Consider the following 15,907-nt stretch of genomic DNA (forward strand, 5'->3'; position numbering starts at 1 on the left):
ATAAATCAAGCATATCACACAACCCAAAACTAGTAAGGAACCCAAAATTAGTAGTCATTCCCAAAAGAGGTGATAAAAACAACATTTCACAATTTTCAAGGTAACACAGAACAGCAAAGAAGTAAGATTTTCTTTTTGGTGAATACATCACAAGATAATTAACCTGTGAGTGTTATCCATAGCAATGAAAGCAGCATGGACAGCAGGTCAAAGGCAATGATTCTGCCCCTCTACCTCACACTCAAGAGACCCCATCTGGAGTACTGCATTGCAGTTCTGGGGCCCCAACATAAGAAGGACATAGACCTGTTGGAGCAAGTCCAGATGAGACTACAATAATGATCAGATGGCTGGAGCACCCCCCCTATGAAGACTGAAGGCTGAGACAGTTGGACTTGTTTCAGCCAGGAGAAGAGAAAGCTCCAGGGAGACCTTCAAGCAGCCTTCCAGCACCAGAAGGCAGCCTAGGAAAGAGCTGGAGAGGGACTTGATATACAGGCAAGTAGTGACAGGATGAATGGTTTAAATCTGAAAGACAGCAAGTTTAGATTAGATATTAGGAAGAAATTTCTTTACTGCGAGGGTGACGAGGCACAGGAACAGGTTGCGCAGAAAAGCTGCCGATGCCCCATCCCTGGAAGTGTTCCAAGACCAACCTTTAAAGTGTTTTAAGCAACCTGGTCTAGAGGAAAGTGTCCGTGCCCAAGGTATCTAAGACTCCTTCAAACCCAAATCATTCATGATTCTTCTACTCACTGTTGATGTCAGAGGCCAGCACCAAACTGTGCCATACCTCTACTTTGGAACCACTTTCCTGTACAAAGATCAATGGCTAGAAGAGCCTGATGAAGCATTGCCAACATGGTGCTGCTGCAGAGTGGCTGTGTTCCACTGGCTCTTGCCCAGCTTAGTCACTCTCCTGCCACAGAAAGCAGTACTGAGGGAGAGAAGTAAAATATACTCCTCTGTGAAGAAGCTCTTCACAAAGATGACTGAGCCTGCACCTTCAATGAACTGCAAGTGTTCTCTGAACACTTTCAGGGAAGATAAACAGTAAACTTGAAGTTAAGAGTTAATCTGTCCTGGACTCTGCAAACATCACAGGAAGACTGTAGGTAGACAAAACAACTGCAGAAAACCATCAAGCTATCTTATACTTCCAGAGAAGATTAGTGATTGAACACAAAGGAAATTCTGCATGCAACAACAAATAAATTTATATACTTGAAGGAGTAACAAGAATGCACAGGAAATCCCATCTTCTTTCAACAGAAGTTTTTTTCATGACAGTACAGAAGAGGAGCATCTTGTTCAGCAATCAAGCGGTACAAAACTTCTTAAAGAAAAGCAGAGAAGAGCCCTAGACTACAGAAAGCACCAGTTAACAGAGGTCATCCTCTACTAAAAGAGTTACATTTTTATAAAAATGTCTGTCCAATCCTCTTGAATGCTACAGTAAAAGCATATGAATTACCTTCACTCATTAAGGAGACAGGATGAACCTACATTAGTTTTGAGACCCTATTTTGGGAAATAAGTAGTATTTCTTGGAGTAGGTAGATAGAGAAGTCTTCAACAGCAGGGCTTCACCTTTTTAAAAACCACTGCACAAGTGAAGAACTTCAGACATAATCAAGAATGCCTGATAGATTTTAGCCAGAGTTCACAAAACATTCTCAGCTTTGTCTGTCTTAAGCTAACTAGGGAACAATTATTTTCACTTCTCAAGAATGACACTACTCAGAAGAGCAAATGAATTTCACAACTGTGATGCAAAGAAGTGTTGTGACGCCGATGTACATAAAAGACCAGCAAGACATTAATTTCCAAGGTTTTTTCACTTTTAACATACACACACACAAAAAAAGTTTACTACAGACAACTGTTATGACTAATAAGCACGATTTTAATAAAACCATACCAAGAATATGTTTGTAGAATGACCTTGTGAAGTAGATGTTCACCAGCTGTCTGTGATTCAGAGCCAGCCCCAGGATCTGGCCTGCAAAACGGAAGTAGTTCAAATGATCTGGATTTACAGAAGAGTTGCTGTTCGGCTGGAAAGTTGTTCCTATAAAACAAAAATAGTATCATGTTCCATTACGTTTTTTTTTTTAATTAAGCTCTTCTTTATCAAACACACTAAGCATCTGAAAACACTGCAAGAGTTTTATCTTGAGATTTTGAAAGTCTGTTTGGGGTTTTTTGTTTACACGAAAAAGATGTCAGAAAGGAAAGTCTTATAATGTAATGACATCTTATTAAAATGCTACTGCTTAGCCACTCTCCAAGCACTGTTCTGAAATAATTATCATCAACAAAAGGGTAGTTACCAATTGCTAAATTTGGTCCTCCACCTTACTGTATTGCTATATGCGTGTTTTACTCACTTTAATGGGCTTCGCTTCTATCAACTTGTGAACATGCTCAAAGAAAGGACGAGAATGTATCTATTTCCTTTCATCTGTCTCCAGCCAGATGCAGGCAAGAGACAGTCCAGTCCTAGCCTCCTTGGAGATGACTGCTTTAAACAGCCAGACCTGAACCTCTCCTTTTAGCTTTCATGAAATAATCTGTGCCTCTATACTGATTTTTTTTTCTTATAAAAATGCTTTTATAAAAAATTACAGCCTAAACTTAGGGAAAAAAAAAAGGGCAGAGACATACCATCAGCTGACTGGGTAAATAAGGCATAATCTGGGTTAACTATTTCACTGGATAAGATATCAAACCATTCACGCACCACACCCTGTCCCTGCATGTCAAGAAAATAGAACATATTAGTACACAAAACTTTCATTCAATAGTTATGCCGCGTAACCACGTATTTCTTTTAAAGTAATTTTAAAGTAGGCTTTAGTTCAAAACCACACTTGTGAATGAGAATTAACATTTCCATGTGAACATGCCTAAAAGAAAACAATGCACTTTTACCCACCATGCCCTCTTCTCCATGAAATCTCACAGCAATCCCCTGCTTCAATTTTGCACAGTTCGCTTTAGACACAACTTCACAGCTACTCCTAAAAATAGAATCTAAATAAAAAAAAAAAAAATAATTTTTTCATCTTCATTCATTATCTTTCAAAGACACACTAATTCCATCTAGAACACAATACCTCTGTGAACCAAAAGTATGTCGTTTTCATTGACGGGCCTGTGCACCATGTCTGAATCTGGCTGCCCGGCGTGCAGATGTTCATAGAACCATTCACAGCGATCTTTAAATGGCTACAAAACAAGGTGCAAACCGTATTATACACATGCATTCCCCTGAATAATTCCTCTCCCATAAGCAAATGGTTGTGCATAATTCTCAATTTACTTTTGAGATGTGCAGAATTACCCCAATATGCTACACAGTAATTTGGGAAGAAGAAAGGACTTGACATGCACTTGAGTGCTTGCCAAAGTTGGGTCTGCAGAAAGACTGGATTACCAGCTATCCAGAAATAGCTACTGATGTTTTCCACAGAAGAGAAAAACAGTAGAGAACTTCTTTTTGTGTTAGGGAAGAGCATTAAGGAACTTAGATAAGAAATAAGTCACCTGCTTCTGTAAAACTGCTGATAATCAACCACAGCTGAGCACAGAAGCACATGTGAGATGAACCAGCCCTATTTGCAGTAAGGCTCACTGGCAATATAAAACAGCCCAAAGGAACCAGAAACCTTACAAAGCAATTCCTAGGTGAGAAGGTTCTAACTTAATTCACTCAGTGTTTATTGATATTTTGCAGCTCAGTGGAGACAGATATGACACAAGAATGGCCTTTCTCATCCCCTGCAATTCACAGCATGTACATGAGTTGATCTAACAAACAGGGTATCAGTTCTTGGGGTCTCCTCATTATTCATAGGTAGTGAGTTTCAAAAACAGACATTTCAGTGAAGGAATGAATAAACAATACATACACACCATGGCCCAAAATTGAAACTGGACTAATAAAAGCAATTTATCTTTAAAAATAAAAGCACAGTATGGTTCACAACTAAGGAAATAAAGCTGTTGGAACAGACAAGAAGATGACATAACATTTCACAAAAGGAACTGCCACTAACTATGACCAAATCAAGCAATAGTCATGTATTTATCCTCTGATTGTCTCAAAATATGAGTCATTTAGGGGAAATTAAAGCTTTTTAAAGTTCAATCTATTACATGTGCACAAATACATTTAAAAACAGAATTTTCACTCTTTAACTGAAAGCTGGACTTGTAAGACACATCCAACATTGGTTATCTGAAATGGACTCACACATGTATTTTAGAGAATTATGAATACAGAAATCTGGCTGCCATGTCTATTTAATATGATCTTTCCACATTACAGATTCAGAAGCACTAGAGGCCATGTTTAGTTTTTTCATCCTGCCCAAATGGATTTTCTTAAAATATTAAAAAAAAAATAAACAAACCCACCCTTTGTATTTTCACAGAGGTTGTAACTAAGTACCTCCTGACATTTACCTGAGCTTTTATGATGTGCATGAATCTGGACATTAGTTCAGGACACTCCAGAAGAAAATGAAAGTGATCAAAAATTATTTTGGGATTCCTGAAAGAAAAATAGGTTAGAAGCCTGTTAGAAATTTAATAATAATGCTTCATGATGCAAAAAGTCTACATAAAGAAACCATGCAATTAATCATATAGACAAGTTTCAAGACATGCTTCTATTTTATCACTTTTTCTGAACTCTTGTTTCCAAACAGCTTATACTACTGCCTCATCTGTTAAACATGGGAGGAATTAGAAGCAGCTCCCTACACAGAATGAAGGTTATAAACCTGGCAGTCCCAGAGAAACTCTGGAAACAGCCAACTGTACAAAGGTGGTTTAGACTCTTTTAAATCATAATACATTTGAGGAAGAATGGAAGTGTTCATCTACCTCAAGAGGGAAGGCCTTATTTGGAACAAATATAAGGAAAGAATCCATTCATCAAATTATTCTGTTGCTCTGTGAAATAGATTTCATTCACGAATCTTACAAATATGCACTTAAATATGCAGAAGAGTTCATTTAAGTCTGAGCTCTGAATCATTAATCTACACTCCCTTGAGTTCAGGAAGACCATTAAATCACATATTGTTCATATATCACAATCTAAATCTAAACAAGAATCTAAAAATACAACTGAGTAAGAAGAAAAAAAATAAGTTATTGCTGGGGAGGAACAGATGGATACATTACAAGGTCCATATATTTGTTGAAACTTACCGGTTAACGAAACACTTTAGGACATCATCATGTTTACAAACAAATTCTATAAAACGAGGTGACGTCATCCTGCTCAAAAATCGAGAGATGTTTTTGGTTAGTGCAATCACAACTAATTTGAATTACATAAATTGTTGGGTTATTTTTTTAAATAAATACTACACAAATAGAAACTGATGCTGTTTAACTAGTCATCATGAAACTAAATATTCAACAGCATTAAGATCTCATAATAAACTAACAGAAAAGCAAAAATGTCAATAACCAATCATTTTTCAGACCATCCACAGAGAGCTATGCTCCAGACAAATATTACAGGCCAATTTGAAACTTTTTATTTAACTCAGTTTGGCAGAGAAAGAAAACCTCTTATGGTGATAAGGAATAACCAAGAGTTGTTATGTAGTAGGACCCTTGCTTCTAGATTCCTAAGGGAGTTTGTAATGCCATCATACTTGCCTAAATCTTCTACTCATGAGGGCCAAAGTTACAAATATAATCCATAACAATCTTGGACAGACTAGGACTTCACTTACAAGTGGTCATACTTGTTTCCCTTTTAAGCCAGATGCAAATGGTATTAGGTTTACCTAAGCCAAACTGCATGTTCTACACAAAACTACAGCTTTGTCAACCTGGGACAGGATTCCAAGTGAGCATTACTTTGAGACTGAGCTCTCCTTGTTACATATAATATATTCAAATAAGTTCTGCCCCAGCCATCATTTTTCATACACAAAGATAACTCACTTCTTTTCCTTCTAAGTCTTCTTGTTGGATAATCACATTAAATTCAGGGTAGTTTCACATTAAGAACCAACAGCAAATACAGCTAAGTTTCAAAATATCAAGATCCTACTACCTACAAGTATACGACGTGATTACAAAGAGCCATTAGACATTCAATAGAAAATGTGCCCCAGTGCAGCTACGTTCATAGGCAGCAGCACTTGCAGTGCTGTTTGGTGCCTTTAGAACCATTAAAAAAGAAAAAAAAAAGAAAAAAAAAAAAATGAATCCTCTCCTTACCCCTGAGGCATCTGACAGGAGCAGCACATATAGAAGGCTTGAATGACAGCACTTAGCCTGTTTGCTGTCATGGAGATAACATCCTGACAATCAGCACAAGCTTCCTGCTTCCCAGCAACATCATATGTTTTTAACTCAACAGCATCAGTGGACAGCTCTTTTCTTCCCTCGGTTCCTGCAGCGGCAAAAGAAGGTGCAGGAGTAGCATCCTGGTGATCTGGTCCTTTTTGCTTTAATAAAATAGAAGTAATGTTGGCAGAGTCCCTTTTGTTTTTCATCAGCTCTGTGGCTATCAGAACAAGCCATTCATCCAGAGAATGCCACAGCAGTTCCAGCGGCTGCAATAAACACATGAGAAAACAGACAAAAAGGAACATGCTGACATTAGATAATATTAATAATGCGATAATCCTCTTAAGGCAAATAAATATCATGCACATTTTAAAGCTTTAAATAATCCTGTAGAGGTTATGTTAGAGATAAGAGGAAAATACTCATAAAAGATTTTCTACTTGTAGCCAAACAGCACAAGGAGAAAACTTCATATAGAAGCAAAATTAAGCAGCAATGGAAGAAAGACAAATTCATTTAGAAAGAACTACAGAAGAACTATAGAACTGAACAATACAACAAAGTTTGGTTTCACACAGCACACTACTGCCTAACCACTGCAGCCAAGCAGGGAAACAGGAACACACAGGTTGAGTTTCTAGAGTAAGAGAGTGCCAGTTCTTTTCAAAGAATCTAGTCACAGAATCTTCCTCTACCAAGAAAATGGGATCAAATCCCAGATAACACCGAGATTCACCAATATTCATATTCAGGTGCATATGTCTAGTAAGAGTGTGCTTTATGTATAAGGTGAGTTCATAAGAGCTCATTTTGATAGTACCTCAGATGCTTCAGAGTAAGGGTCACTAACATCTAGCTTTACAAAACAGAAACAAGTATCAGCAGAATCCCATATCAAATTATAAGGCTATATATTTTATTTTACTTAAACAAAGACATGCTTTTTTTCTACTAACACCCGCTAAAACCCAATATAATTGAAATCCAGTACAATTCCCACATTACACATTTACTCCGAGTTGCAGGCCTACTATGGAGAAGAGAAAGGGATAAGACCTGTGGCTTTCTCATGAACATACAAAAAATCCACAAGGGCTGTCTTCTCCCTTAATAGTGTTTAAGGGCTTCTTTCACAAGCCTACAGCCTAGTTAGCATAAGGATATGAATCCTACAACGGAGGTGATCGACTCAAGTACTTCACAGCATTCCAAAAGTAAGACTGAAATTTTAAACGTATTCCTTTTTCCATTTATTACTGTTGCATGAATGTTTTTCACCAGTGAAAACATTCAAAGATTTAGCAAACACTGAAAAGTATGTTCTCATCTTCTCAAGTTGCTTTTGAAAATAAAGAGCTGCTCACAGCATCTGTACACTATCTGTACACACCTGGTCAGTTGCACCTCATAGCTGTGATACACCCTCAGTACTACATTATTAATGAATTACTAATGAATTACTACCCATAAGAGCCGTGTATTAAATGATTCTGCTGAAATTCACCATTTAAAAATTTACCACTACACTTCTATTTTTTCCCAACAGGAGTGTGGGGAAAAGCCAGCCTTATCTCTAATACTGGCGGGCTTTGCTCAACACTTTGTATATCACTCACTTAATGCTTATGCTCCTAGTGACGGCACATTTCTCTAGATGGTGACCTCCAGCACAGGCAGCATTTTCTACATAAATGTCTGCCATACAGGATCAAGTTATCCTCCTTCCAAGACCCATCTTGCAGACCTTTACCACAAAGCATTTTCTAACAGAAAATAGAATTGAATAACTAACTAAAAAATTGAATACACAGAAGAATTAAAATGCAGCTATACTCTTAACCTGTAACTCAAGAGATACTAGGTAGTTATTCACTAGAATACTAAAATCTAGGGGGTTTTCCCTCAAACTTTTCAATGTTTACCTTGCCAGACACCATGTTTCCCCAATATCTTGTGTTTCATCTTTTATTTCCCACAGATTTAGCACACTTTTCAGAACTTTTCAACCCAATTTGTTTTTCCAAAGCTAGTTCTTCATGGCTTCTGATCATGAACTCATTTGAAAGTCTAGTCAAGCACAGCAGCTTTAACATTTCATTTTTTTTTTCTTTCTAGTCCAACTTCAGGATACAAAACACTTCCAAATGTTGCCCATCACCTCCATATCCATGAGTGTCAGCATTTTATGTTGGCATCCATGACCAGAACCTTTTCAAGTGGCATACGGACATATTCAATCTAACCACTAGCAATGTTTTTTGCAAACTACTGGTCAGCATTCTTCAGTCAATTCTTACCATGAACTTCATATTAAACAAAAACCTCCACTCAAACTTCAGTTGTCACATTTCACAGTGCAGAAAAGTTTCTCTAGAATTACACAGCTGAGTCTGATGGAGTACCAAGCTTTTACAGCTGCACACCTTACCTCCCAAATGCCAGAATTTACCTATGAAATCAACGCCTTCCTCTTTACTCATCTAGAAAGCAAGACCAGTAACCAAATCCATATTCAAACTGTAATACTGAAGCAAAATCTTTTGCCAGATGTCAGATAGCTTTTTAAGACACAGGATGCAGGAAATCACTAATCCATGAAGTGACTTTGTCACAGCAGAGAAGTTATCTCAGTTCTAGAAAAGAATAGTATCTGAAACAAGGAAAAAACATTAAGCACTTCCCAACCTTGTTCAATTACAGAGAAAATTTGCAGCAAGTTTACCTAATATGCAATCACACTGAACAGTAACTGGAAGAGCAATACATGGAAAAGTAATGAGTGCAAACGTGGTCAAAATTACTATTCAAAGTTTCTCACTGGTAAGATCTCATTTGAGCTAGCAGCTTGTCTCAAGCTTGGGAGACAAAATTCAATGATTCTTTTATATCTTACAGGATCAGTACAAAAATGTATTATCATTAGCTAGTGCTTCCACTTTAAAACATCTGGATAGGCCTGAATCACATACAGGAATTCCACTAAAGCACAGACAACTCTGTGATTTTCTTGACCTCATCAAGCAATAACATTCCTCAGTAGGCTCAGATCAAGAGTACTCACATTTTTAATCCCTCCTCAGCTACAGTACAGTGACAGCCCTTCAAAATATGCTTAATCACTACATTGACAGAGAAAAATTTAATGAAGCCTTAAGAAAAGTCAGGTCTTTTTTATGTCCTCCCTAAAGGTGAAAAAGACCATCAGAAGCACATTATCAAAGAAAAGACAAAAAAGCAAAAGGAAAGTTAGGACTAAGACAAAACTGGAAGTCACCCAATTCACTCAGTACTATATCTAATCTCCCACTACCCAGTCTACTGTAAATTCAAGGAAGAACAGACTAAACCAGCCACAAGTGTAGATTAATTTAGCATTGCCAGACTTGTGTGCCCATTTCCAAACAACAATAAGTTCTCATCAGCAGTTTCATATTTCCGAGTTTGAAATTTAAATCAATCTTTAAAATACCAGTGGTCCTACTGCAGGGTTGCCTTACTCATAAAATGTATAAATAAATTCCAATAATTGCAATAATAGCTTTTAAATCATCCTGAAATTTTTGTTAGGTAATGCAACAGTAGTATACATGTTGCTTATTTATTAAAAAACATACATGTTGTTTTCACACAATTAAGAATTACTGATGTTTTCTGGGACAACTGTGGCAGTTGCTTAATATGAGTCTACTGCACAAGACTGAAATGCACAGTAAATTAAGAAACAATTCTTTCATCATACAAAGTTGTTTGCACACAGGTAAGTGATTCTACTGATATACCACTTCCTTCGCAAATTGCAATTGAATATTTTTATTTTATACTGAGTTCTGAAATTATGTGGAGTTGAAATGCAGGAAACCTTTCTTTTTTTCCTTTTCGGGCATGGTAGAACATCTCATTGGATACAGTTCTTGTATGAAGTGTGTTTAACATCTGCTTATTTAATATGGCATACTTGGAGCAATTTTCATTAAAATTGTTAGAAAGTGCTGCCTTTAATAAAATAATTCTTGTGATTTGGGTAGAGCTTTGTTTTTTAAAAACAGAATTCTGGTTAAACCCATATTATTGCCCTATTTTGATGAACAATTCCAAAGGACAATTTTTATTGCACACTGTACAACGCATTACATTTTGCACATCGTTCAGACTCAAGCACTAGTTTTACATTCATCATATACATCAATTTGTTCTTAAAACTATTGTGCTACGAGAAGAACAAACATTTGTGCTCTCATGTTTTTTGGCTTTTTTAACCAAAAAAAAAGTCTAATGCTTTTTTTCTTCCAAAGAAAAGAAATTCAAACAAAAACTGAGATACTTCACTAAATAAACTGGAATTAAGAGTATCTTAAGAGTATCATCTTCCATGATCTTATCAATATAGCTCTATCTTAAAAGCCCTTAGAAGTAACCTGAAGAACATATATCATCAAATAATTGCAGTAATTTCAAAATACAACACAGTGGAAGAAATGCAAAGGCAAAGAAACATCCTCAAGTCATTACTAGCATCTAAATGTCTTGATATGAGCTGTGCTGTGTAAGAGGATGGAGTAAGACGGGAGAAGAAAGATTATCCTGCAGTTCTTTTCTATTAGGTGCTCTGAAAATTATGGCAGTTGTATATCCAATGAAGACTGAGTGGCACACAGGAAATGGGCTTCTTTACAAAAAGGCAAATCTATGACTTTGTACATAGGGATTCCTTAACAACATAAAACTACCAAACACCTTCAGGAACTAAACCTCTAAATGGCAACCACCTAAAGCATGCATTTGAAAGCAGCTATAAACCAATAACCTTGGGTAATAGTGAGCTGGTATGTTTCAAAGCACATAATAATAAAATCCAAGAATAACTTGGGAAAAGATGTCATGATCGCAGTGAGAACAATAAACAGATCAAGAATTCAATTGTTTCCATTTGTCTTGTGAAGCTAGATAAAGCTTATTGATCAGCACTCTATCTCTGTATCTCCAACTACCATTTTGAAATTACATTAATATAATCTATTATATTAATATCACCATATTTTGAGATTACTATACTCTTAAAAGAAATAAAAACAGAATTTACCAAAGTCACCTGGGTAACTAAACTTCAACACTTTTCTTTCATTAAAAAGAAATAAACAGAAATCATAACATGAGATGTGCATCAGTGGCAAAATGAATTAATTCAGTGGGGAAAAGAATATAGGAGAAGGAGAGAGGTAGGTTTAACTTAAAAAGGAATAGGGACATCAACCAAACTTACTTCCTGTTCATGAGATGTCTGATTAATGAATGCATGCTTTGTGAAATTCATCTCTTTAACGTCTATCTTCCTAACAACATCATATACTTTTCTGACCTTGAACACCTGACTTCTTGGAGTTTTATTTCCATTGTAGCCCATGTCATTTCCATTACTGGGAGAGGATGGGCCAATGCGAAAGACATGGCAAAATATCCTCACGATCCTTAAGAGACTCTTCATTTGAGCTTCATAATTACTTGACAAGCTGAGGGAAAAAAATGGAATGTTTAAGTTTCTTTTCCTAGATGAAACAATTTAGTATAATAAGGAGTAAGCAGTCTAAAGGTCTGATACACATGCTGAAAAAATCCCCTAAGCTTCAAATCCTAGTAAATTCAAATACAGGTATTTGTTTAAAAATAAAAAGTCAAATACAGGTATTATAATTTTACTAACATGTACATGTAATTTTAACTAGAAGTAAGAACAGCAAATCCCAGATCTTTCAAAATACTACTTTTTTTTTTTTTTTAATGCACTTCTTATGAACCCCTAGAAGGAAATTCAACTTTCTACAGAAAGGATCTCAGTGCATGAAGCAAACTGGGATATCCATCCAGACGAAAATGTTTTCCAATCCAGAAAAGAGAGCATCCAACAGTAAAAGCCTACTGACTGACAAGATATGCTGCCCCAGCCCATCCTCACCAGCTATTGTTCTAGATGCCCATTAACTACCTCAGCCAGTCAAGGGATCAGGATGGTAAGGATGTCACTATTTCTACTCAAGAAAAACATAATCTAAAAGATACCAAACAAAACCACCAGTATGTTATTTATTTATATTACAAATATACTAAAGTATACTTTTATGTCTCCTTAATTGAACTGGCAGACATTGAACTCTGTACCAAAACAGTGCAAAATATGAGATATTTATTACTTTATGGAAAAACAGAACATTCTCCACCAAATTCAATTTGGTTCTCCTTCTTAAACCCCAAGTAGTAAAAACTCTTCTGTCTTGAAAGAATAACAAACTGCAAGAAATTATTTTTCTATCAGAACCTACTAACTTAAAAGTATTCTAGAAGTGAGCACATACTCAATTCTATCTTTAAAGTACTTGCAACTTAAAAGCATGCTTCCCAGCCAGAAGATCAGTAAACACCAGAAAACTGACATCTTATAAGGTGCTGTAAACGTCTGTTAATTCACAAACCTGAAACACATTTAGTTTTAAGAGCCAGCATAGCTTTATTATGATCTCATTCACCTCGTGTCATCAGCAAAAGACCTATTTGTCTTCAGCATTACATTTTAATGACTGTGAGTTAACTTTATAAAGCAATGTAATAAGAATTTTAGTAAACTACCATACAAAGTATGACTTTCTTGTGACAATTTATACTTTAATCAGATACGTTTTCAGTAAATCAACATAAGAAAGGATCAGAGAAAGCAAACAGTGCTACAGTAGGAATGTCAAGTTTTTAACCAGGTAAAGAAAATCCCGACTGGCAGTCTGCAATTGTGTTACCAGAAGCTCCTGTCACAGCTAAAAAGTAGCATTTGTAAAATAAAATCCTTGCTTATATATCAAAAGAATCTATGAAAACAAGAAGGTAACTCAAGAAGTTAACTACTGAAAAAAAAAAAAAAAAAAAAAGGAAAACTACTAACATATCAACTGATGCTTATCATGTCTCAGCAGAGTGTTTTCCTGGTGAAATTTCCTCCAGGATAAGGACCCATATATAAAGAAAAACCTAGAAGGCTTTTAATAGTTTACTGAAACTTCTACTGACATGTTTATAAGCATTTAGCTAGACCTAACCTGCACCACCAAGACCGAAGTATGTCACACTTCAGTTATTTTCTTGGAAAAAGGGAATACGTGGTGAAGATAATTTTAAGTGAAACAGGGTCCTTCCTCATACTCAAGGCAGAAGCCTTCAGGCAGAAGCTTAATGGAACTCCTGGATACTTGCTAGAAGCATTACAAGAAACAATTTTAGATACTTTTGAACTAAACAACAGACAAACCCAAAAACAACAGGTTGTGGGTTAGTACCTAGGAAACTTCTAGAGATGATATTAGTTCAGCCATGCAAGAGTATTATTATTGGAGGTTTTCATGGACAAAGTACATTTTACACACTTTTTCTGGAAGGAAAAAAGGAAAGAGGCCCAAGCTCAGAGTATTCACCAAGTACTACCTTAATCCTCATTGTGTTTATAAGAAAGCAATAAAGAAATATTTCTTGAAGTAGAAATTCACTGCTTCTGCCAGGAAACCAAGCTGGAGAGGAGAGAGACAGTTTTTGCAAAACTACATCTGTGAAACTATCTTGGAATTGTTTCCTTTTGCTATCACATTTCTGTTGTGACATATTACAGAGTACCAAAGACAAGCTGGCCAGTAAGAGCCCACAGGACACTCCAAGAGTACTACTGGCATCTCTAGAAATGAGTCTTCATCCAATGCAAGGCAACCCTTCAGTCTTGTCTTCAGCCTCCACCAGCCCACCCATATGCAGCAATACAAGGGCACACAGCAGCTCAAACTCAGAGACAGGCACAGAGACGCACTGAGGGGGCATTGCTCTAATCAAAAGAGCAGTAACAGTAACAAAGCAAATCTAAACAACAATCTGTTTAATTTACTGCTGAAGATACTGAAACAGAAACAAATACTATCCTGTACCATGTAATCTAGCTACTACAACTTCCAATAATATCCTTATACAGAGCAACTTTGAAACCCTTTCCTGCACTACAGTTTTACACTTTATCATAATTTATTTGTGGGAGATCTATTGGCTCTAAGGAAGTCTGGAGACAAAAAGGAATGTGTTACAAGTTAACATATTGTTACAAGTTAACAGATAGACACCAAGCTCAGTCAGAGCAGATATTCTTCAAAACATTATCTTTGCAGCAACAAACTTTCATTAATGTCTATACACTTTAACCCCAAAGTTTAAAGAGATTCAGACCTTTACATTAATTCATCAAAGTGAACACCCACCAGAGTAAGACTTATTAACGGTGTAATGGATTTCCTACCATCATCCAAGTGTTCTGACCTTCTATCTACAGCTCCATTTAAATGTAACATGACTAATGGGGAAGAAAAAAAAGCATCTAGGAGTAAGAATATATTATTTATTTTCCATCTCACTGATGGGCTCCTCAGATCCAGCCCAAGCCATAATCCTCTACAACCTGCGCTGGCAGGTTTCTCTGATTACAGAGCATTCTCAAACCTCTCTTTGACAAAACGCCACTTAACTAAGGAACTTGACTCATGTTTTCACACCCTTTACTCTTTCAGTAAAGATTTTCCAATAAAGCATAAAAGTTATACCAAAATCTGTTAGCTGCTAAAAACAGTAAAAAAAGTTTCAACAAATTGCAGACAAAGTGTTTTGCACAAACTCAAACAGATGCCACAAAAACTAGGAAAGCATACCAGGTAAATATGCTTGCCTATGTCATGAATCCCCCCAAGTTACTGCTGCTGTTTGTGCTGCTGAGACAGCACACTGGTAGATGAAATCTTTCATCTCAGATATATATATTAGTAGCCATGCAAGGCAACCAAAGCCAGCAAACATGAGACAGGTGTCAAAAGTAACAAAACTCTACTCAAGCATACTAAGGAAGCATGCAGAAAAGTAAAAATGTGGAAGGGAAGAAAAAGTGAGAAGGGTGAAGACAAAAGAAAAAAGAACAATTTGATAGTTGTCTAAAAAGCTTCTCTTCCTAGGGCTGACATAGCCAAACTAACCAAACAAAAAATACACTTCTCTGCAACTCAAGCTTCTGGACACCAGCAGCTATACAAGGACACCAACTTTTTCTCTTGATGTCTTTGTGAAAACAGTGACCTAAACAGACACTATCATATAAATCAGATTTGAGATCCATCTACTCTAGCATGTGCTGAGCATCAGATAGTTTGGACTAGTAAAACTATTAAGTGGCACTAACTGCTGGGTAGTTTATCATCTTGTGACCTCACACTTACCTGAGCAATTTGTGACCATTTGTTGTAGCAACTTCAGCAAGACTTGTTAAGATTTTAAGATACTGGCTCTCACTCTGCTGAGACAAGTGCTCCAGAACTTGCCGCAGCTGAAGGATTAAAAGGAAAGCAACTGAATAGTGTCAAAGAGCATCAGATGAACAATTATTTATGAATTATGTAGAACACTATCACCCAAGCATTAATATCTAACAATAATAATGCATATCTATACTGCACAACCTCTAACCTAACCTCAGTTAATGTTTCATCATCATTTACAAAGATTACTGCAAAGGTACACACTCTAG

General features: G+C 36.4%; 1 protein-coding gene across 3 annotated transcripts in view; it reads right to left on the reverse strand.

Moving 5' to 3' along the window:
• Window positions 1-15,907, reverse strand: part of HACE1 (HECT domain and ankyrin repeat containing E3 ubiquitin protein ligase 1) — a 49,542-nt gene that overhangs the window by 16,220 nt on the left and 17,415 nt on the right. For 2 of the 3 annotated variants that reach the window (XM_066315186.1, XM_066315188.1), the window contains 9 exons: window positions 15,600-15,706; window positions 11,585-11,831; window positions 6,253-6,590; window positions 5,224-5,292; window positions 4,471-4,558; window positions 3,120-3,231; window positions 2,939-3,036; window positions 2,668-2,755; window positions 1,922-2,071 (listed from right to left, as the gene is read on the reverse strand). In XM_066315186.1, the coding sequence (XP_066171283.1) occupies window positions 1,922-2,071; window positions 2,668-2,755; window positions 2,939-3,036; window positions 3,120-3,231; window positions 4,471-4,558; window positions 5,224-5,292; window positions 6,253-6,590; window positions 11,585-11,831; window positions 15,600-15,706 (1,297 nt within the window). The remainder of the gene's footprint in view (window positions 1-1,921; window positions 2,072-2,667; window positions 2,756-2,938; window positions 3,037-3,119; window positions 3,232-4,470; window positions 4,559-5,223; window positions 5,293-6,252; window positions 6,591-11,584; window positions 11,832-15,599; window positions 15,707-15,907) is intronic. The other variant, XM_066315187.1, reaches the window with a different exon arrangement.

Source organism: Sylvia atricapilla, chromosome 3 (assembly GCF_009819655.1).
Source record: "Sylvia atricapilla isolate bSylAtr1 chromosome 3, bSylAtr1.pri, whole genome shotgun sequence".
NCBI classification, from domain to species: Eukaryota; Metazoa; Chordata; class Aves; order Passeriformes; family Sylviidae; genus Sylvia; species Sylvia atricapilla.